The 22061-nt window shown below is 44.1% G+C and overlaps 1 protein-coding gene across 1 annotated transcript; it reads right to left on the reverse strand.

Annotated features, from left to right (window-relative positions):
• Window positions 1-1486: 1486 nt before the first annotated feature.
• On the reverse strand, window positions 1487-20779 carry THEMIS2 (thymocyte selection associated family member 2). The gene is made up of 6 exons (XM_079986075.1): window positions 20623-20779; window positions 13040-13180; window positions 9696-9926; window positions 7041-8071; window positions 3813-3984; window positions 1487-1874 (listed from the first exon to the last, which is right to left on the reverse strand). The coding sequence occupies exons 1-6, from the start codon at window positions 20714-20716 to the stop codon at window positions 1777-1779; spliced, it is 1767 nt and encodes a 588-aa protein (XP_079842201.1). The 5' UTR covers window positions 20717-20779; the 3' UTR covers window positions 1487-1776.
• Between the last annotated feature and the right edge of the window lie 1282 nt (window positions 20780-22061).

Raw genomic sequence — 22061 nt, forward strand, 5'->3', positions numbered from 1 at the left:
TTTGGGCAATTAACATTCTGGCTGCTGCTGTTGAATATTGAAATAAAACTCTGTCTTCTTTCTTAATTTCCTTTCCAACGATACCTAATAAGAAGGCCTCTGGCTTTTTAGGGAATGTATATCTAAATATTTTTTTTAATTCATTATATATCGTGTCCCAAATTTTTTTTATTTCTTCACATGTCCACCACATGTGTATGAAATTGCCTTCTTTTATTTTGCATTTCCAGCAGGCCTTGTTTCCAGTCTTATACATCCTACTTAACTTCTCTGGCGTAATATACCATCTATATATCATCTTCTCTAGATTTTCTCTGATTGCAACACTCGCCGTGAATTTTATTCCTTCGTTCCACAATTTTGACCATTTTTCATACTCTATATTATGCCCCAGATCTATTGCCCATTTAACCATAACTTCCTTAATTTATTCATCTTTTGTGTCCCATTCCAATAATAAATTGTACATTTTAGATAATAATTTAGATTTACTTTCTATTATTTCAATTTGAAATTTGGATTTCTTTTCATTCATTCCAGTTTTTTTTTATCTTTTAACCAAATTGCATTGATTTGATGGTACTGTAACCAGCTTGTCAACTTTCCCTTCAGCTCCTCATATGGCTTTAGTTTCCAGCTGTCTTCCGATCTTATCAATAGATCTTCATATGTTAATTTCTGCTCCTCCATATTTATTTTTTTAATAGTTAGGATATTTATTGGGGACAGCCACCAGGGTGTTCTCCATTCTAGCAATTTTTTATTTTTTCCCCAAACTTCATATAGTGGACCCCTAATGATGTGATTTGAGAAACCTTTATGAGCCTTCTCTTTATTTGCCCATAGGTAGGCATGCCATCCGAACCTATTGTCTGCCCCTTCAAGGTCCAATAAGTCAGTATTTTCCAAGGTTATCCAATCTTTAACCCAGCATAGGCAGGCAGCCTCGTAGTATAATTTTAAGTTAGGGACTGCAAGTCCCCCTCTCTCCTTTCGATCCGTAAGTAATTTAAATCTAATCCTTGGCCTCCTTCCCTGCCAAATAAATCGTGAAAGAGTTTTCTGCCAATAGGTCTTTGGTAATGTTGATTCCTTGCAGTGCTGGTGACTTATTTTGGAACCAGACTTCCTTTAGGTAAAGCATAAGGACACACGTGAGGCTCTAAAGACCACATTTCATACGTTGTGCTTTCTTCAGAATGGAGAAAGTGGTCATGGTCTGCCAGTTTGGGGCTTGGAGGTTATAATTACAGTCGCACACAGTCTCCTGGCACTGGGCTCAAAAGCAAGGCTGCTGCTGGGCAAAAATAATGGGGAAAGAACGAGCAGCTTGTTATAGTGGCCTAGGGATGGACAAATCTGTTTCTGGTGTAATTTCACAAGTGTTCTTTCGCAAGTCCATTCTTAACCCATTTCTACATCAACCTCAACACGAATGCACACGAAAGCTCATACTAATAACAAACTTAGTTGGTCTCTAAGGTGCTACTGGAAGGATTTTTTTTTATTTTGTTTCGACTATGGCAGACCAACATGGCTACCTACCTGTAACTAGAACCTCTGAACATGGTTATCTGAATATGTATTTGAGCTCAGGGTCCATAAATTCAGTGAAGTGTGCAGTATGACATTCTGATTGGTGTATTAGTCCAGGAAGTGTAAAGTTGATCTGTTTGCTTAAAAATACAGAATTCACCTCATTCCTGAACTGGCTCTGACCATGGAAGTGGGGAACGAAAGACCTAGCCTAGCACTGTGGCTTTGTAGACAGGTATCTCAGTGTTTAATAACAGCTCTTTGCAGTTTGGAAGTCATTTCATAAACCTCCTTAACTTCTTCATAGTCATGATCCGAATCATCACTGAAAGCTGTCCCTGAAAAATAATTCATGTAAAATATTTATTATATCCCACTATGGTACTTTCGCATTCTGAAAGGTAGCATAAAATAATAATAATAATACACACTTCAAATCAAGCAACAATTTACTGAAGGCAGCAAAAGAAAATGTAAAAAAAGTCATTGCAGGGCAATTTATTCTATATCCGCAAGTGTTCTGCATTAACTGCACATTGACCTGCTGTATAGGATTGTTTGATGAGTCAGGTGAGATTTTCACAAAGGAGGCACCACTGTAGAAATGGCTGTGTCTTGCCTAGTCTAGCTGGTTGGCAGTTCAGACAGGAAATATAACGCAGGACCTTGGATCATGATTTAAAGAGCATAGCTGTCAACCTTCCCTTTTTTGCGGGAAATTCCCTTATTTCAGTGCCATTTCCTGCTGCTATCCCAGATTGTTAGATATCCCGTAGAGTCCCGTAGACAGGTGAGGCTGCTGATCCCTTATTTTCAAATCTGAATGTTGACAGCGATGTTTAAAGAGGCATATAAGGATCACTTGCCATATGAGCCTAAAAAAATGAGTTTGACACATGTACAACCAACATGAACTTAGGCCTTCAGATTCCTGCAGCAGGAACTTCACTCACTATTCCCCACAAGCAGCCCTGGTCAGCATAAATAGGTAAATTATTTTATAACACTGAGGCAGGTAAAGAAGGATAATGTTGCCTCAGCAAGAATGTGAAGCCAGGTCTCTCTCAGGCTATGTCCAGTACTCTACCATCAATACGCTGAAGGGAGTCATGCAATTAATTTGATTCCCTTCCTCCCTCTCTTTTTTTTTTTCTTCTCCTGCGATGAGGCTACATTTTAATATTTTAATGTTGTGTTTTATTTTTGTTTTTAAGTTGTAATCATTCATCTTGTTTTTATTATTGCTTGTAAGCCGCTCTGAGCCCGGCCTTGGCTGGGGAGGGCGGGGTATAAAAATATTATTATTATTATTATTATTATTATTATTATTATTAATTAATACAAATCATTTTTATCTACTTATTCTGTTGTCCTAGTGTTGATATCCAGGGACTTGCAGGTGAAGACCTCTACTGTTGATTCCATTAATTTCTAAGATTCCTTGCTGCTAAACTACATTATAATTTAAAACTCCATTCTAATCTCTGATGCACAAGGTTTCCCCTTATTGAATACAGGTGCAATTGGAACAGTTTACTTGTTAAGGTGTGTCCATCCTTTTCATAATTTCTTGGGAGTAATCTGATTTCATAGGTTCAATTTCTAAACCATTTGCATTTCTAAATGATTCAGTCTTGCAATGATATTTATCATTAAAAGTACTAGCATTCAGCCTCTTCTTGGACTTTTATCCTCATTTTCTCAACATCTGTGCTAGTCTGGCAAACTGCACCCCTGTGCTCCCAATCCATCTATTCTGACTAGGGTCTTTCACGTCATCTGCTATGTGATCTTTTAACTGCAGCTAACCGGGATTGACAAGAGCATATGCTCTTTTGAGTTATGGTCCCTTTCCCACTTAGCCTGTTTGCTCCCCTTTCCAGAGAATACTGAGCTAATGATTTGAGAGATCTAGGGAGAATTTGATTGGTTTGATATGTTCAGTGCCTTCACTGTAATTCAGAGCTGGGGAACCTCAGGCCCAGGGGCCAAATGCAGCCCTCTAAGCCTTACTGCCTGGCCCTGGGCAATCTACCCAGGCCAGAGCCCTCTCTAGGCTAGCTTCATACGCCCTTGAGTGTTTTTGCTTGGCTGGAGTGTATCCTTGAACTGATAAATGACTTGCTTTCCTGGATGGAAGACAATGAGGAATGTGTGTAGAAGCTAGCTTACTCAACAAAGTATTCATTGCTCCACCCACTTTTTCCTTTGGCCCTTGGGCTGAACAAGGTTCCCCACCCCTGCTGTAGTTGTTCACAAGCAAAAAGTAATTATACCTGTGGTTTGTTTCCCGGGATTAGAACACTCCTGGAATCTTTGACTTTCGCATTCCATGGTGTACTCATTATGATTGTTCAGGACACTCCCACTTGCGCCTGTTTGCTTAGGTCCAGAGAAGGGAAGTTTTGCAGGCTCTCTAGATGTGCTGCTTGACTTGCCAGAAGGTAACTGGTACAGGAAAACAGAACAAGTATTTTTCCCCCCTGAAGGCAATTTATATCTTAAGATGCTAAGACCAGTTTAACAAACCTACTCAAAACCCAGCCCTTAACTTCTGTCTTTAAGAAGGAAACTTAATGATTGCTTCAGAAGCCAGTGGGATAAGCTAGGTAAAGGTAAAGGGACCCCTGACCATTAGGTCCGGTCGTGGCCGACTCTGGGGTTGCGGCGCTCATCTCGCTTTATTGGCCAAGGGAGCTGGCGTACAGCTTCCGGGTCATGTGGCCAGCATGACTAAGCCACTTCTGGCGAACCAGAGCAGCACATGGAAACACCGTTTACCTTCCTGCCGAAGAGGTACCTATTTATCTACTTGCACTTTGCCGTGCTTTCGAACTGCTAGGTTGGCAGGAGCAGGGACCGAGCACGAGGAGCTCACCCCGTTGCGGGGATTCAAATCACCAACCTTCTGATCGGCAAGTCCTAGGCTCTGTGGTTTAACCCACAGCGCCACCCACACCTCTGTGGGATAAGCTACTGCACAGTAAATAAGCAGAGGCTAGCAGGCTAAGAAGAATCTTTTAGCAGTGTGTTAATAGTTGAGGGCAGAGCTGGATTTTGTGGAAAGTGCCCTCCTAGAGTGCCAAAGTGGGAAGTGGGTGTCTGGCTCAGGAAGCAAGGCGGTGGGGTTGAGGTGGGGCTCCTGTGTAGTTAGTTAATTTTACACTTAACTGGATGCTTAAGATAGTAATGTGTATTACAGTCATACCTCATGTTACGTTTGCTTCAGGTTGCGCGTTTTCAGGTTGTGTCCCACAGTGACCCGGAAGTACCAGAAAGGGTTACTTCCAGGTTTCGCCACTTGCGCATGCACAGACGCACAAAATGATGTCACGCGCATTTGCTGAAACGGCGAGTCGTGACCTGCGCATGCTCAGACGTGGGTTGCGTTCTTTTCAGGTTGCGAACGGGCCTCCAAAACGGATCCCGTTCGCAACCAGAGGTACCACTGGACTTCCTGGACTTCAAATGGCCTCACAGGGGTTGAAGTTATTACTTTGCATAACTGTTGTTGGACCATTCCTGTTTATTGTGTTGAGCCATCTACCCTGCCATCCTCTGTACTGTCAGAAAGTCAGAACGAACTTTCTGAGCGTAAACACTGTTAGACAGTGGAATGGTTTCCCTTCAGAGGTTGTGGACTCTACTTCCTTGGAAGATTTTAAGCAGAGGTTGGGTGAACATTGTCATGGATGCTTTAGTTGAGATTCCTGCATTGTGGGGGGTTGGACTAGATTATCCCCTTTGTCCCATCCAACTCTATGGTTCTATGATTGTATGTTTCCATTATTCTAAGTCTTAACCAGATGGTGCTCTTGCTTGCCACCTTCTGTCTACTCAGCTATCCCCTCAACAGCTGAGATAAATAACACAAACATTTCATCTTATTTTGTCAAGTTGGGAACTCTGACCTGCATGGCCAATGTTGTACTAACATTCCTTTTCTTTCTTTTTTAATTCACTGGAAAAATGATAAAAGGTAAAGGTAAAGGTACCCCTGCCCATACGGACCAGTCGTGTCCGACTCTAGGGTTGCGTGCTCATCTCGCTCTAGAGGCCGTGAGCCGGCGCCGTCCGAAGACACTTCCGGATCACGTGGCCAGCGTGACGAAGCTGCAGCTGGCAAGCCAGCACCAGCGCAGCACACGGAAACATTGTTTACCTTCCCGCTATAAAGCGGTCCCTATTTATCTACTTGCACTTAAGAGTGCTTTCGAACTGCTAGGTGGGCAGGAGCTGGGACCGAACGACGGGAGCTCACCCCGCCGCGGGGATTCGAACCGCCGACCATACGATCGGCAAGTCCTAGGCACTGAGGTTTTACCCACAGCGCCACCCGCGTCCATGATATCCACGCCCAATTAACAAATCAGTGGGTGGCAGGGGGCGAGCACAATTGTGATTATATCCATGCATGCAAAGTTAGCACCTTGTGTTAGGAATTAATCATTCATTCAACTCATGCATCCAAGTCATGAAAGGGCCACCTATACAATTTTTTAAAAGCCATTCAGAAGTTGAACAAATGGAAGAGGGGAATCAAAAGGCACAACTTGTTGGGAGACATAACTAGGTTTGGAGATAGTTCTGCCCTTACATCAGTATTATTTTGTCTGCTCCTAGGGACAGCACACAATTTGGCTTTCCCAATCTTTCAATATGATGAAACTGGTTCTGAACGAGTGAGAGTTATCTTTATTCATTTTTAGATTATGTGTACCTGTGTCGTAGCAGACACAATTTTAGAAGAAGGACTCCCAAATGAAAGAATGCCTCTTCTGAAATACCTGCAATCTATAAACTTTTAAGGCCACAAAATACAAATAAGTATTCTTTAAAACTTAAAGTATTCTTTTAAGTATTCTTTTAAGTTTTAAGTATTCTTAAAAACTTGCTGGCTTATTAAGCAGTGGTAACAAGCTGTGCTATCATAATAATTAAGTAAATGATAATTTTAGGTTATATTTTAGTGGCCAAGTTTTAATTTATATATTTTTTAACTTGCTATATCTGTATTGTCCCTGCTATACCTAATTGCAAATTCAAATGTATCCCTATCGTGTTTTATGACTTCCTTGATACTGTGGACTGGAACTGGTCTGTGACTGAAATAATAAATTCAATCAGTGGCACCTCTTTCATCAGTTTTTTGGAAATGCATTACAGTGGTACCTTGGTTTACGAACTTAATCCATTCCGGAAGTCTGTTCTTAAACCAAAGCGTTCTTAAACCAAGGTGTGCTTTCTCATAGCAGCAGGGGACTCAATTTACAAATGGAACACACTCAACAGGAAGCAAAACATGTTCTTATTCCAAGGTAAAGTTCACAAACCAAAACACCCACTTCCGGTGTTCTTCATCCAAGTTGTTCATAAACTAAGCTGTTCTTAAGCCAAGGTACCACTATAGTTGACTAAACGGTTCCAGTCCTAGTATTTAATGCTTTGCACGAACACATCCTGCCCCTGCTGTATGTCTCTAATTCTCCCGTATTCCTTATTACCTTAGATGTTTCTGCTGCATTCTTCTCTCCTCCTTTGGCCTTTCTGAGGTCCATGTTGCACCTGGAGTCCTTTCGCTTTGGAGGTCTCGGAGGTGCTGATGCATTGCTGGGGAGTAACTTTAGCAAACGATAATAAAAGGCCTCTGTCAACTCTTCCACCGCCGGACTGGAAGTGGGAGGGGTGGCCTTTGCTGGCCCTCCAGTGAAGAAGAGAGACATGTCCAACCACTGTGGAGGAATGTCAAAGGTGAGAGCTGGCTCCTTAGCCAGGCTGATGGTGAGAAATTGCAAGTCGATCCTGGTCTCCAGGGTCAGGACAGAGGAGCAGCCTAGAGGATCAGAGGCACAGTCAGTGCTAAGCACCTTGACCTCACAGGGCAGCTGCAGGTGCTCCACTGCCTCAGAGATGGTATATTTCCGGCTGTCACGGACATCCTCTACAAAGCCAGCTTCCAGGAACAGGGGCACATGGATTTGCTCTCTGTCCTCATCTCCATTGTCCCTGCAGCACACAAGCACGTCCATGGCTGAAGGCTTGTTGGCCCTCGTGACCCGCAGCACCTCTAGCCGGTCTCCTACACTGAACAAAGGAAATTCCCCTTCGCTGGTCTCACAGTCCTTGGTGACAACGACCTGCAGTTTCTTGGCTGTGGCTAAACTGAGGGCCAGCTCCGAAGTGCAGCTAAATCGGCGTGGGCATCGGCGAAAGCGGCCTTGGTAGCTGCTGGAGAGGAGGAAGTAGCAGGTCCGGGTCTTGCCTTTGCGAGAAGAGGCCAGGACCCTCCATGCTGAGGACTTGCTGTGGATGTGAATCTGGCAGCCCTTCTGTAGGCGGGAGAACCATTCGCTCTGGAAGACAGGCAGGCTCTCTGGGGCCTCAAGGATCTCTGCCTCCGCTGGCAGGGCTTCCTCCATTGCCAGAACCTCGCTGAGCACCAGCGGCTTAATGAAGTGGATGTGCTGCGACTCCTTGGTGACGTCGACCACCTCTACATCCAGGGTAGAGTTGATTTGCACAACGTCATTTCGAACTGGAGAAATAAGCACCACATGGTCATTAAGAGCCCTGGGAAAGATTCCCACAAACAGGAACCTGACCACCAGTTGAGATATCCTGTGGAAGCTGTGTTTGGAAGTTGGGTGGAAGGCTTAAGGGAGAGAGGACTTAACATACCCGTATTTTTCGATCTATAACACGCACCAGACCATAACACGCACATAGTTTTTAGAGGAGGAAAACAAAACAAAACAAAACAAATATTCTAAACGAAATAGTGGATATATGATTTTTGTGGTTCATGCTGTGGCCACAGACATGTGATCTGATAGTGAGTTTGGAGTAACCCAATGCAAAAATCCTGAGAATCCATGTGGATCCATGCTTTGTAACCATGGAGGAGGGAAGGAAGGGGAACCATGGGTCCTCTGCTCACGACTGCAGCAGATCCCCCCGCCACCCGCAGGCATTCGCTCCATAACACGCACAGACATTTCCCCTTACTTTCTAGGAGGAAAAAAGTGAGTGTTATGGTGCAAAAAATACGGTATATATATATATATATATATATATATATATATATATATAGTGTGTGTGTGTGTGTGTGTGTGTGTGTGTGTGTGTGTGTGTATCCACCTGTTGCCATCATTATTGTCTAGACTCCAAAGACAGCCAATCTTGATCTCAAACCAGTAATGCAGAGGTAGGAAACCTGTCTCCCTCCTGCGGGACTTCAGCTGCCATCAGCTGGAGGGCCACAGTTTCCCCATCAACTGCTTTAATGATGTTTCATGCTGTCCCCCTTTGCCCAGTTTACTGTTATATTGAGTTCCTTGTTTCGCTGCTTTCTCCCCTGGCATTTATTGTCTTACCTGTGCCTCTTGTGTGTTTCAATAGTATATATTAATTTTTTTTTAAAGTGTGTTACTAATGTAAGGTTTTAGTCAGTTGTGAAGGGCAAAATAAAACACAAAGAGGTAATATGTAAGTGAAGGATTGGGGGCAGGGAAGGGGAAAGAGTGGCACCAGTCTAGTGCCTTCGAGGGAAAAATCAAATCCTTTTCTGGCAAGGGTAGCTTAGCAGTGTCACAAGAAAGAAGCAAATTGCAAGAAATCAGTTCCACCGTCTGGCTGCAGTGTTAACTCAGGACTGGAGAACCTGTGCAACTGGTCAGATGTTGCCGGACTACAGCTCCCATCATCTTTGACCCTTGGCTATGCTGGCTGGGGCTGATGGGAGTTGTATTCCAGCAAGATCTGGAGGGCCACAGTTTACCAACCCTGTTTTGATTTCATACTTCAGCAGTTTGAAGGATGGTTGTGTTTCAGCTTGCCTATTTCTTCAGAGAGTGCCAGTTAGATAGGTTTCAGAGTGGAACTGAATTGAATTTCACACAGCTACCATTTTTGTAACCCCTAAACGGCATGGGCTTTCCCATTGCCTGCTATCAGATTTTTTAAGCAGGGAGATATCGGGGTCTGAACCTGGAACTTCCCGTGTGCAAAGAAGATGCTCTATCAGGAAGGTATGTTCCCCAAGCAGACATTTTGGCAGATGTGTACACATGCACCTTGCCTTGGCAAAGGCAAACCAAATCACGCTCTTCCTCACCACGCCTTCCCAGCCTAGAGGAAGCCGCAGCTCAGTCTATACTTACAATGCATTATCGCTTTCACTTTATACGTTGGGTAGAGCTGGACCTCACTCTTGCCAATTTCCGGGCAGGTTAGCCTCTTCCGCCGCAAGACTGCTGAACGCAGGACCTCCTGGATCGTGTAGCGCTGTGGCTGTTGGCAGTCCAAAAACTTGTCCTTGCGGAAGGGAGAGCCCCGAGAGAAAGATTTCCTCTTTGCTCCATGCGGCAGTTCTGAACTGGGCTGAAAAAGACCTGGGTGGGGTATGCAAAATTAGAGTTGTTATTTTAAGTAGCTATATCCTGAGAAGGGGCCACCTGCAAATTGCCAGGGTGGCGGTGATGGAGAGGACACCGATTTGCATAGCAACTTCATGTGCTAATTTATATGTACAGACTCCAAATTATAAGTAATTCCTATTGCTTTGATAGGAATACAGTACAATCTCACCATAGCAGGAAAGACCAGGTGGCTCAGGCGACTGCTCAGTTCATCTATGGGCAGCTCCAAGTCTGCTGCTCTCTCTTCATAGGGCTCTTGATCTTTAAACTAGACTTGGACTGAACAGCCCTTCAAAGAGAGAAATGGCCAGTGTGGTGAGCTGTGGCCGCCTGCCTGACACCAGGTTACCTGGATGGGGCAGGGCAGTGGCGAGGTTGCAGGCAGGGCTGGTACAGCAGCAGAGACAGTCGGGTGCTTCCGCTGGTGGTCTGCACTGCCCCAACCTCACCATTGCCTTGCTGCATTAGGTAATAAATAATAATAATAATAATAATAATAATAATAATAAATTATTATTTATACCCTGCCCATCTGGCTGGGTTTCCCTGGCCACTCTGGGTGGCTTCCAACAAAATGTTAAAATACAGTGGTCTGTTAAACATTAATAGGGCTGCCTTCAGATGTCTTCTGAAGGTAAGCAGCAGCGCTGGCAGTGTCAGGAGGAGAGTCCTGCCCCACCTGTTCCTGGCACTGTTCCGTGTAAAGCAAAACATATGACAGCTCTATACATGCCAACTTTCATTACAAGCTATTTCTAAAGCAATAAAATACAAGGCAAGAGCTGTGTACACGCCGGAGTGTTAATTCACATGGGCTTTTGTGCACCATCATCCACACACAAGCACTTTTGGTTGAACTCAAATCTCAGTGTTTCCCATTCACAAACGTGGGTGGTACTTGATGGGATGCATTTGCACACTGTGTTTTTGTCTCCTCCCCACAATTAGTACTGTACTTCTTCACCCTCCCTATTCCAGGAATCTAATGTCCATTGTGGCCATGCATGCAGGTAGACCAATTTTTTAATAGGGAACAGGTTTTCTGATATATTGAACCTGCACAAAACAGAGGGTTAAGAAAATAAAGTTGGAGGGGGTGGGTGGGTGTCAGACCCCAGCAACATCCCACTAAATAGTGCCTCTCACCAGTGGAAGTAGGGCGTGTCGGCACCCGTGTCCAAGTATAAACTCTGTGCAAGTACATTACATTGAATGCTGAATAAACAGGTGATCAGGAGGGGCCCAGTGTACATTTAAAGTACATTGCTTCCTCCAGAGAATAATGGGAATTGTAGTTACTCCCAGTCCCAGCACCCTCAACAAATTACAGCTCCCAATATTATTTGCTTTAAATGTATGGTGTATATACGCAGCCTGAGCCTGGTCTACCTCACAAAGTGATTGTGTGCCAGGTCCTGCCTTGTCTTCTAAACCCCTGGCAAATCCTGCTCTTGCAGATGACATATTCACTCCCGAGAGAAAAAGCGCCAGGCTCTTCTGTTTCCTTGCCCTACGAGAGGGCTCATGTGATTCATATTGTTGTGAAGTTTGAAGAGGAGAGAGTTAATGTCGCCAGAAGTCCCGGTCCTTTGGCCTGGAGATGCCAGGGATGAAAACTGGGGCCTGAATGCAAAGCCCATGCTTTACCGCTGAACTATGGCCCAATGTATGGCAGAGTGCAACAGCTAGATCAGGGCAGATGGCTGACAGCATGCAACACCTCTGCTAAGACATCTGCACTGGCCACCCATAAAATTAATAAAATAATAATAATACTTTTTAAACATTTATATCCTGCCCATCTGGCTGGGATATAAATCCACTGAGGTCATCCAGAGTAGCGATGGCAGCTGTTGCCCACATTATAGAGCCGCAGCTTGTCTTAAGCAGAAGTCGGGTACAGTGGTACCTCGCAAGACAAATGCCTCGCAAGACGAAAAACGCGCAAGACGAAAGAATTTCCCGTTTTTTGAGTTGCTCCGCAAGACGAATTTCCCTATGGGCTTGCTTCGCAAGACGAAACATCTTGCGAGTTCTTGCGAGTTTGTTTCCTTTTTCTTAAAGCCGCTAAGCCGTTAATAGCCGCTAAGCCGTTAATAGCCGCTAAGCCGTTAATAGCCGCTAAGCCTCTAAGCCGCTAATAGCCGTGCTTCGCAAGACGAAAAAACCGCAAGACGAAGAGACTGTATTTGGTGTCACTAGGCCCATGGCCCTCTTCTCTGTCTCGATACTGTTTCTGCTAAGCCACTTCCTGGTGTCTGTTCTCTTAATACAGTGGTACCTCGGGTTACATACACTTCAGGTTACATACGCTTCAGGTTACAGACTCTGCTAACCCAGAAATAGTTCTTCAGGTTAAGAACTTTGCTTCAGGATGAGAACAGAAATTGTGCTCCGGCGGCACAGTGGCAGCAGGAGGCCCCTTTAGCTAAAGTGGTACCTCAGGTTAAGAACAGTTTCAGGTTAAGAATGGACCTCTGGGACGAATTTAGTACTTAACCCGAGGTACCACTGTATGTACCTTCCTTCTGAGTCACTATATTTCTATCCTTGCCTTACTCTTCGAGGCGTCTCTTGAAAACTCCTTTTTCCTGCTGACAGGACTATGCCCTTGTTTAATATTTTCTTGAGTAGCCAGTCATTTTCATGAATTGTTTCATACTGCTTTTGAAAGGTGTTTTTGTATTGCTGTACACAGCCTTAATATTCTACAAGAGGGTGGGTTTATAAATGCTGTTATAACTAACTAAACAAAATGCAATTTCAGCCAAACCATGCCTACCTGCCCAAAGCACCTGACATTATATATGACATCATGTATGTTAAGTTATATAAGGAGAGACTGGAAGCAGAAGTGGCTCACGAGTCGTGTGTTCCAGCGGAAGTCCACTGTAAAAGTAAACGTAAAAAATCCACACACACCCAGTCATACAGGAAGGTTCACATGCTAGACCCATGATCTGTGAAAATTCCACTGTGGGCACTACTAAAAAGGGCAGAGAACACTTTTTTGTATTGTAAACTGCCTTGAGAGCAGCTGAAGGACAGAGTACAAATTTAATCAAACAAGCAAACAATGCACATACCTTTAAAATCCAGCGGCAGCTCATATATGTGCCCATTCTCCACATTCTTGCAGGAGATGTTCTGCAGCTGAACATCAATAATTTTCATCAGATCTCCTGTTGATAAGCAGCATTCATTGCCAGAGACTTCATAAACAGATCCTGGAGAAAGTGGAGGTCTTAGTTAGTATTCAGGAAGCCAAACTGCTAGCAGGGTGGTTAAAAAGACAATACTGTAAAAACATTAGTCATCATCAAATATCCTTTTTTAGGCATAGCAAACCACACATTATCAAACAGACACTGTAGCACCCTGCTTGTGGTTAACGCTTAGCTGGAATGAAATATTCAACGCAGCAATAGAGAAATTAAAATAATAATTTATTTGTCAGACAAATAAATATGAGGCATAGTGGTATATGGTTACCAAGCTCTGGCCTGGCCTCCTGCCATTCTGGCCAGCACTTATATTTCCTTAATCCAGCCCCCTTGCTCCTCCTGTGGCTGCCTCTGTCCAATCAGCCTGGTTAAAATTCCTATTGGCTGTTTGCTAGAACCAATCACAAAAGATACACCCATTTCCTTCTGTCCTTTTATGGGAATCAAAAAGCTATATATTCTTCTATCTATAAATGACAAATAAGTAGTAATATATCTTACATGTGTCTCAACAAGGAACCTTAATTACCAGCTCACCTCTTGCCCTCCTTGCCCTATTGCCTTCCAAAACAGATGGTTAATCTTGAATTTTTATCTTAAACATATGTCAAGGATTTTGAGTTCACATCAACATTGAGAGATCTCCTTCATTTGAAGGTTTCTAAACAAAAGGCCTGACAACCATATATCAGGAGTGCTCAATGGCGTCTCCTGTCTGGCAGGAGGCTGGGCTGGTGGCTGACTTAATTTCAGGATAGTTACAACTCTTACAACTATATGAAATAAGAATCTAGCATTTCTTAAATCCTTTGCATAATTATATTTAAGCTAATATATTTAATACATAAATAACCTTTTAAAAGGAAAAGAAATCTTAAAAGGATCTTAGTTTAAGAAAGAAACAGCTTTAGAAAAGACTTCCCAAAAATGCTCTCTTTCTGCCAGCCAGACCAGTTGCTTTTCAATTTGCTCTTGGCCTTTTTAACCTTAGGAAGAAGATATGGCTCATTTTACTATTTATCAACCCTTAATTTGTAGGGTCAGTGTAACCTTGGCTCTCAGCCTGTAATTTCCTTTTTACGACTTTGAGAATTGTTTTCTGCTATAAATCAGGGGGCCCCCTTGTCTAGGAGTAAAAACATTGCCAAGGTTCTTAGGCAGCTGCTCTTCTGCCTGGCATGAAACAATTGAAAATCTTTAAGCTCATTTTAAAATACAAGCCCTGATTAAACATATAAGCTTTAATAAAAATGCAGGCTTATGATTAGATGCCTCAACACCATATACAAATTGTGCAAAATACGAGCTCAGCATAACAAGGTTTGTCCCAGTCAGATCTGTAACTCCAGAGGAAATCAATTTGCATAAATAATACAGTACCACATCACTGATCAATTAAGAACCACTAAATCTCTTTATAATGGCCTAGTCTTTCTACATGGACAGCACTCAAAAATTCAGCCATTATTAAAGTAATTTATAATAATAATAATGTTTTTAAAAATTACTTTAAAAACATTATTAATTAATTAATTAATTAATTATAAAAGACAATATGGTCTAGTGGGTAGAGTGTAGGACCAGAGCTGTGGTGCTTCTAGTTCAAATCCAGGGAGGTACTTTGAAGAGCTGCTGTCTCTCAGTTTTAGGAGCCCCCTCTCTTCTCTCTAATGTTGGGAATGGCAGTATTGTCCTACCTTTCAGGAATGCTGTAAAGATTTTAAAAAGTAATGAAAAGCATTCTACAAATGCTAAGTATTATTATTATAAGATCAGATTATTATTATTATTATTATTAACCTAGATAGAAGTAGGGCACACAGCCACTCTAGGTGGGAGAAGAAATGCAACTTTTTCTTACAGGTTTGGGAGTGGGGGGGGGAACAAATCTGTTCAAATAGCATTATTTGTTCCTCTTTTTAATGACCCTTGGAAAAGAGGTAGCCTACATCTGCTTCGTGGGGACGCAGGTGGCGCTGTGGGTTAAAGCCTCAGCGCCTAGGGCTTGCCGATCGAAAGGTCGGCGGTTCGAATCCCTGCGGCGGGGTGCGCTCCCGCTGCTCGGTCCCAGCGCCTGCCAACCTAGCAGTTTGAAAGCACCTCCGGGTGCAAGTAGATAAATAGGGACCGCTTACCAGCGGGAAGGTAAACGGCGTTTCCGTGTGCGGCTCTGGCTCGCCAGAGCAGCGATGTCACGCTGGCCACGTGACCCGGAAGTGTCTCCGGACAGCGCTAGCCCCTGGCCTCTTAAGTGAGATGGGCGCACAACCCCAGAGTCTGTCAAGACTGGCCCGTACGGGCAGGGGTACCTTTACCTTTACCTTTACATCTGCTTCATCAAGTGCATGCAGAATCCAAATGAGGGAAGGGAAGGCACAGGTGTGTGTCTGACTCAGAGCCAGCCTCAAGATTCAGGACTGGATAGAAGTAAAAAGCCACACAGGTGAGCGATGACTCAGGCCAGTGCTCCCTTGCCCTAACAGACCAGAATCAAGTGACTAAAACCAGCACAACACCTTCCCACTCTTTCTCAGATCTCTTTTTCCCCATTCTTCCTTGCCCGCCCCATCTAACCCCATTTTGCTCAATATCCTTTTTCCCAGCCACCAATCACGGGCCCCATCACCTTGAAGCAGACTTCCCTAGCTCAGTACTATGGAAATGATCCCTGAAAGCATGAGACCATGGGTAGGCAAACTAAGGCCTGGGGGCCGGATCTGGCCCAGTCGCCTTCTCAATCCGGCCTGCAGACAGTCTGGGAATCAGCGTTATTTTTACATAAGTAGAATGTGACCTTTTATTTAAAATGCATCTCTGGGTTATTTGTGGGGCATAGGAATTGGTTCAACCCCCCCCCCCATATAGTCCTGCCCCCCACAAGGTCTGAGGGACAGTGGACCAGCCCCCTGCTGAAAAAGTTTGCTGACCCCTGCATGAGACCAATGAAATCTGAGTCCTTTGCAGATATTAAACCTTGATTCACATCTTCCTCTCTCTCTTTCATAAAATTTGTACGCTGCTTGTTTTTTAAAAAACCAACCCTCCAAGTTCTTTATGATGCTTTTAGCCTTTCCAATTTACATGTTCCTAATTTGTATACATGCCATCCTCAAGTTGGTATTTTCTATTCTGAGCATTCGTCAATGCACACAACTCTATGCCACTTTCTGCTGTCTGTTTAGTAGGGGAGAGAAAGGGGAAGCCCGCCGGGCCTGAAATAAACCAGTCCTCTGCTGTTCCCACCCCCATACAAGCTACTCTGAAGGGTTCTGCTTAGCTTTGCCCTTCTTTAGCCCAAGGCGCTGCAATCTGTCACAAGAACTTCCTGATTTCCCATACCCAATCTATTTTGTCTTCCTGGTAACATCACCAGTTCCCACTTTTCAACTCCTCTGACGCAATATGTGTAGTTCCACCCTTCTGCTTTATAGCTTCCCTCAATATCTTCCATGCTCAGGCCAAAGAAAGAAAAAGCCCAATGCAATTAGCGATGGGGGAGAAATAATCTGAAATGCATACTACCAAAATTGCAGTGTCCAAAACAATACACAAACTGAAACCGCCCTTTTTCGAAATTCATACTTCACAGAATTATTGCAATGCAGTTCTTCAGCCGTGTAATGTTTGCAAAAATGCATATGGGTTGTTGTTAGAATCTGTCTCGAAATGCAGTTGAGTGTTGCCTCCAGGGGCGAAGTCAAATCAGTGGAGAATCACAGCGCCTGCTGTGGCTGCAGAGACCAGTAATGTCTGCCTCTCGCTTTGTTTTTGTTGCATTAGCAGAACCAAAGTGAACTCTGCAAGGCACACACCCGGGCAGTGTATATGGACGTCCTGGGCTGCCTCGACAACATGACCCATCCCCCTCAGCCTTGCTGATGTGGCACCAACCTGGCTGCAGGAGTTGCTGGAAGGAGGCGTACAGACGCCATCCAGCCATCTTGGGGACTCCATTTTGGATTTGAGTAGGTTTTACTCCTTAGGCTTTTCTTTTCCAGAAGAGGTCCCACAAGGCAGCATATAGGTGAAGTGTGCATATTAGTGATGATTACACCCAAAAATGCATTATATAAGGAGAAATTGCTTTGCAAAAATGTGCATACAGTGGTACCTCAGGTTAAGAACTTAACTCCTTCTGGAGATCCGTTCTTAACCTGAAACTGTTCTTAACCTGAGGTACCACTTTAGCTAATGGGGCCTCCCGCTGCCGCTGTGCCGCTGCTGCACAATTTCTGTTCTCATCCTGAAGCAAAGTTCTTAACCTGAAGCACTATTTCTGGGTTAGCAGAGTCTGTAACCTGAAGTGTATGTAACCTGAAGTGTAACCCGAGGTACCACTGTATTGGACAAAGTGACATACTATTGTGTATAATAGGAGAAATTCAGACTAAAATGCTGATGAATTTTCATAAGGACTTAAATAAGTGAAATCTCAAACCAATTTGGATCTTTGAAGGACTGAACTTAAAGAGAGAGAGAGAGAGAGAGAGAGAGAGAACACTGAGGGAAACCAAAATTGACAGATTTACCCACCCATACAAATAAAACAGAATTCAGTACAGGAGACAACACAGGAGCCCTGGCTGGATCAATGTGTGAGAGAATGAAGTGAGAAAGCAAAGCCCTGCTCTCAATGTCTCCACACGTGAATACCACTTTAGACCAGGGATAGTCAAAGAAGTGCCCTCCAGAGAGATTGTTGGACTGCAGCCCCCATCATCCACAACCAGCATGGCCAGTGGTCTGGGATGATGGGAGTTGTAGTCCAGCAACATCAGGAAGGCAATCATGGGCAATCTCATGGGCAATCTCTGCTTTAGCCCTATCCACATTCAGCGCAAAGGTCTGGAGGATCAGATAAAAAAGCGGGCAAAGTAAACAAGTCAGCAGGAAACAATAAAGAGGAACCCTGAGCAGCAGTTTCAAATAGCATGCATGCCACAAACGCACACCATTTAAAAATAATATAAAATCTAAGATACACTTAGAATCCCCACGCACTCTAGACTCACACATATTTGCTGAAAACAGGTTTCTTTCTTCAAACTTTTATTTTTCTTACTTTCTCCAAAACACTGATGTAATTGCACACGTGATTGTTGTGACACAGAAACTTCCATTTTTCAAAATTGTGTCAATTATAAAGGTGTCTTAACAACATTGGTCATAATAGCAAAATAGCAAAATAGTATTCCGTCAAAACAGTATCTTAACACCATCTTAGCCATCTCTTAATGTTTTATTTCACTTTCCAAATTTACTCCAATAAAACTTTGAGGCTAAGATGATTATCATTACATATGTCTTTTAAAAAGGTTGCTCATTCTCCTCTTCCCAAATTGTGGCATCAGAATGCAATGTTCAGGCTCATTGGATGCTTTTGGTGTCTTAACACCATTTTTCTACCTAGTATACATATATAGCCTGAAATGTGGAGGAGAAAGACTTTGTGCTGGCCATTGGGGCAATGGGTTTTTCCACCTGCCTTGCCCCATCAACCAACCCTAGGAACATTATCTGTAGATGTCTTTTCACAAACTGAATAGAGTGGAAGATTATTAGTCATGGAGGTGGGGAGTGTGGGGGTGTGAATTCAACAAAACTTAAGCTTATTTTTTATTTGCTATTTTGTTAATGTTAATATTGTTTTATATACAGTAGTACCTCAGGTTAAGTACAGTGGTACCTCAGGTTAAGTACTTAATTCGTTCCGGAGGTCCGTACTTAACCTGAAACTGTTCTTAACCTGAAGCACCACTTTAGCTAATGGAGCCTCCTGCTGCCACTGCACGATTTCTGTTCTCATCCTGAAGCAAAGTTCTTAACCCGAGGTACTATTTCTGTAACCTGAAGTGTATGTAACCTGAAGTGTCTGTCAACCTGAAGCGTATGTCACCTGAAGCGTATGTAACCCGAGGTACCAATGTATTATGAATGCTGTAGTGCATTGTGAATGCTGTAATTGTGTTGTTTAGCTTATTTTTTTAGTTGTTTTGTTAATAGTGTTTTATAGATGGTAATTGTTTTACTGATGATTTGTTAATTGTTTTATATGATTTGTGTTGTATTTGTGATGCTCTGTTATGTTATTCATTGTTTGTAAGCCACTTTGCAATTTATGTGAATGAAAAGCGGCATAGAAATAAAACAAAATAAATTGAATCAAGTCAAGTCATGCCACTTCAAGATCCAGCTTCTTAACCAGCCTGACTCATTGCTGCCCCAAGGCCACCCTCCTCTCCAGCCTCCACTTCCACCACCGATTCTGAACTGCTCTCTGTCACAGACTCTTCCTGTTCACTAAACCCTGTTACCTCTTCAGCTTCCGACACCCCTCCTCCCAGTCTGCTCTCTCTTCTCCCTCTGGCCACTCATGGTCATCCCACCGCCAATCCCTGGGCTCTGAGCCTTCTTCCCTTGGGGGTACCCCACAGCTGCTGCCTCCCATCACCTCCTCTGCATCCAGCTAGCCCATGGCAAGTGGTCCGTGGAAGGAAAGGGCTTGGGGACCACTGTTCTATAGTGCTAGCAATGGAGCTCTATTAATTAACCTTGACCTTCCATCCTCCCAAGTAAATTTGTTGCATAAATGCTGCACCATGGCTCCTGATCACATCCAGAAACAGCCTTGCTCAAGTCACTTAGGAAGGTAAGAAGAGCTCTCAGAAGACAGGAAAAAAGGTTGATCTAGTCCACCATTCTGTTCTTCACAACGGCCAACCAAATGCCTCTGGCAAGCCCACAAACAGGCCCACACGAAAGCAACAGCCCTCTCCCATTTTCGCTTGCCAGCAACAAACATTTCAAGGTATACTTTCCCTGAACTAGCAGTGACTAGCAGTCACTGATTGACATATACTGTCAATTTGTTCATAAGAACAGGGGAAAAAACATGCCAATGTCTTCTTCAAGGAGCTCGGGTCAATCAGAACTAAGGTTTCCATTTCCCATAGTGGACAAGCAGATACCTTTGGCAAGTCCAAAAGCTGGGTGAGAGATCAGCGGCGTCTCCTGTTCCCACTTCCCCACTTAGACACAGTTGTGGAAGGAGTCCTCACGCACGACTCTTTCACAGTGAGCAACACAGTCATTGCTTCCCCAAACCCTGAACACTGGCCATTTCACCCGCAATGGCTACGCAAATCAATCCTGGCATATCTTAACAGCTTTGGACAGGTCTGGGCAGAGGGGAAGCAGCCAGGGACACTTGCACTGGACCGCGGAGGGCTAAGTTTAGAAGGGGCTTGCTGAGCTTATGCCGTCCTGCCAAGAACAAGACTCACATCCCAGGCCAATCTTGGCTTTGGTTTAAGATTGTAATTAAGACAAAGCTTCAGCTGCAACCAGCATGCTCAAAAAGCTCCATTACTTGTCTTCACCTCCCGCCTCCCAACTTTAGAATGAATCTGCTGGCGGCAAAGAGAGAAGCAGTCAGTGATGCTCACCTTGGAAGTAGACTCCAGAGCAGATCTTCACCACTCTAGGCAAGGAGCAAAGATCCAGATCGCAGATGTACTGGTGGAAGGAAACAGAATCCATAACTCCTGTTGCAGGCAGTGCTGCTGAAGTGTGTGGGAGTCTCTGCTGCTCTGCAGGACAGCTGTGCTGTGTATGTTCAGCTGTGATTTTCACTTCCTCTTTTAAGGGTTGTCTTAAAGGGGTAGGCTTCCCAAGACTGGGTTTAATGCTTGGCACTTAACAAGAAGTGCAACACAGACAAGAGGTAGTGGCTTATTGTGGTGACAGTGCACCACATAAATGGGCTGTGTCACCTGAGCTTATCCTAAAGGTAAAGGTAAAGGTACCCCTGCCCGTACGGGCCAGTCTTGACAGACTCTGGGGTTGTGCGCCCATCTCACTTAAGAGGCCAGGGGCCAGCGCTGTCCGGAGACACTTCCGGGTCACGTGGCCAGCGTGACATCGCTGCTCTGGCCAGAGCCAGAGCCAGAGCCAGAGCCAGAGCCGCACACGGAAACGCCGTTTACCTTCCCGCTGGTAAGCGGTCCCTATTTATCTACTTGCACCTGGAGGTGCTTTCGAACTGCTAGGTTGGCAGGCGCTGGGACCGAGCAGCGGGAGCGCACCCCGCCGCAGGGATTCGAACCGCCGACCTTTCGATCGGCAAGCCCTAGGCGCTGAGGCTTTAACCCACAGCGCCACTTGCGTCCCCACCAGAGCTTATCCTACTGGTGGCCAAATTGCCATTTAAAGTACTGTAGGCGAGTTTGACAGGAAATCATAATGCAGTCCCTGGGTGATTTGGGACATGTTCACAGCCTACAGTTATTATTATTATTATTATTATTATTATTATTAATAATAATAATAATAAATTTTATTTATATCCCGCCCTCCCCGGCCGAAGCCGGGCTCAGGGCGGCTAACAACACTAAAACAGTGCAACATTATAAAAACATTAGAAAGAGTTAAAGCACTCTTATATCATGTTAGCAGTCATGGGGAATCCTGGGAACTGTTTGTTAAGCGTGCTGGAAATGGTAGATATGTGAGGTTAGCACCTTTTGCAAAGTTCCCAGGATTTTTTTTTTTTTTTTTTTTGGGGGGGAACCATGACTGTAGAAGTGTGCTTTAACTGTATGGCATGGATGCGAGTGGTGTCACCCACCAAAACCGCCCCGTTGGAAGTGGCAGAAGAGTGCTTTTGCACCTTTTTGAAGCAGGCCTGCAGGAAATGTACAGTTTCGCACAAGGAAGTTCTCAGGTTCAGGGAGGGATCATGATGTAGTGGTAGAGCACATGCCTGCTTTGGATGCAGGAAGTTCAATATTCAGTCCCTGGTATCTCCAGTTAAAAGAATCAGGTAGCAGCTGATGGGGAAGACTTTCTGCCTGACCTTAGAAAACCACAGAGGAGCAGGGATAGG

This window comes from Podarcis cretensis (assembly GCF_951804945.1).
Source record: "Podarcis cretensis genome assembly, chromosome: 8".
In the NCBI taxonomy this organism is placed as follows: Eukaryota; Metazoa; Chordata; class Lepidosauria; order Squamata; family Lacertidae; genus Podarcis; species Podarcis cretensis.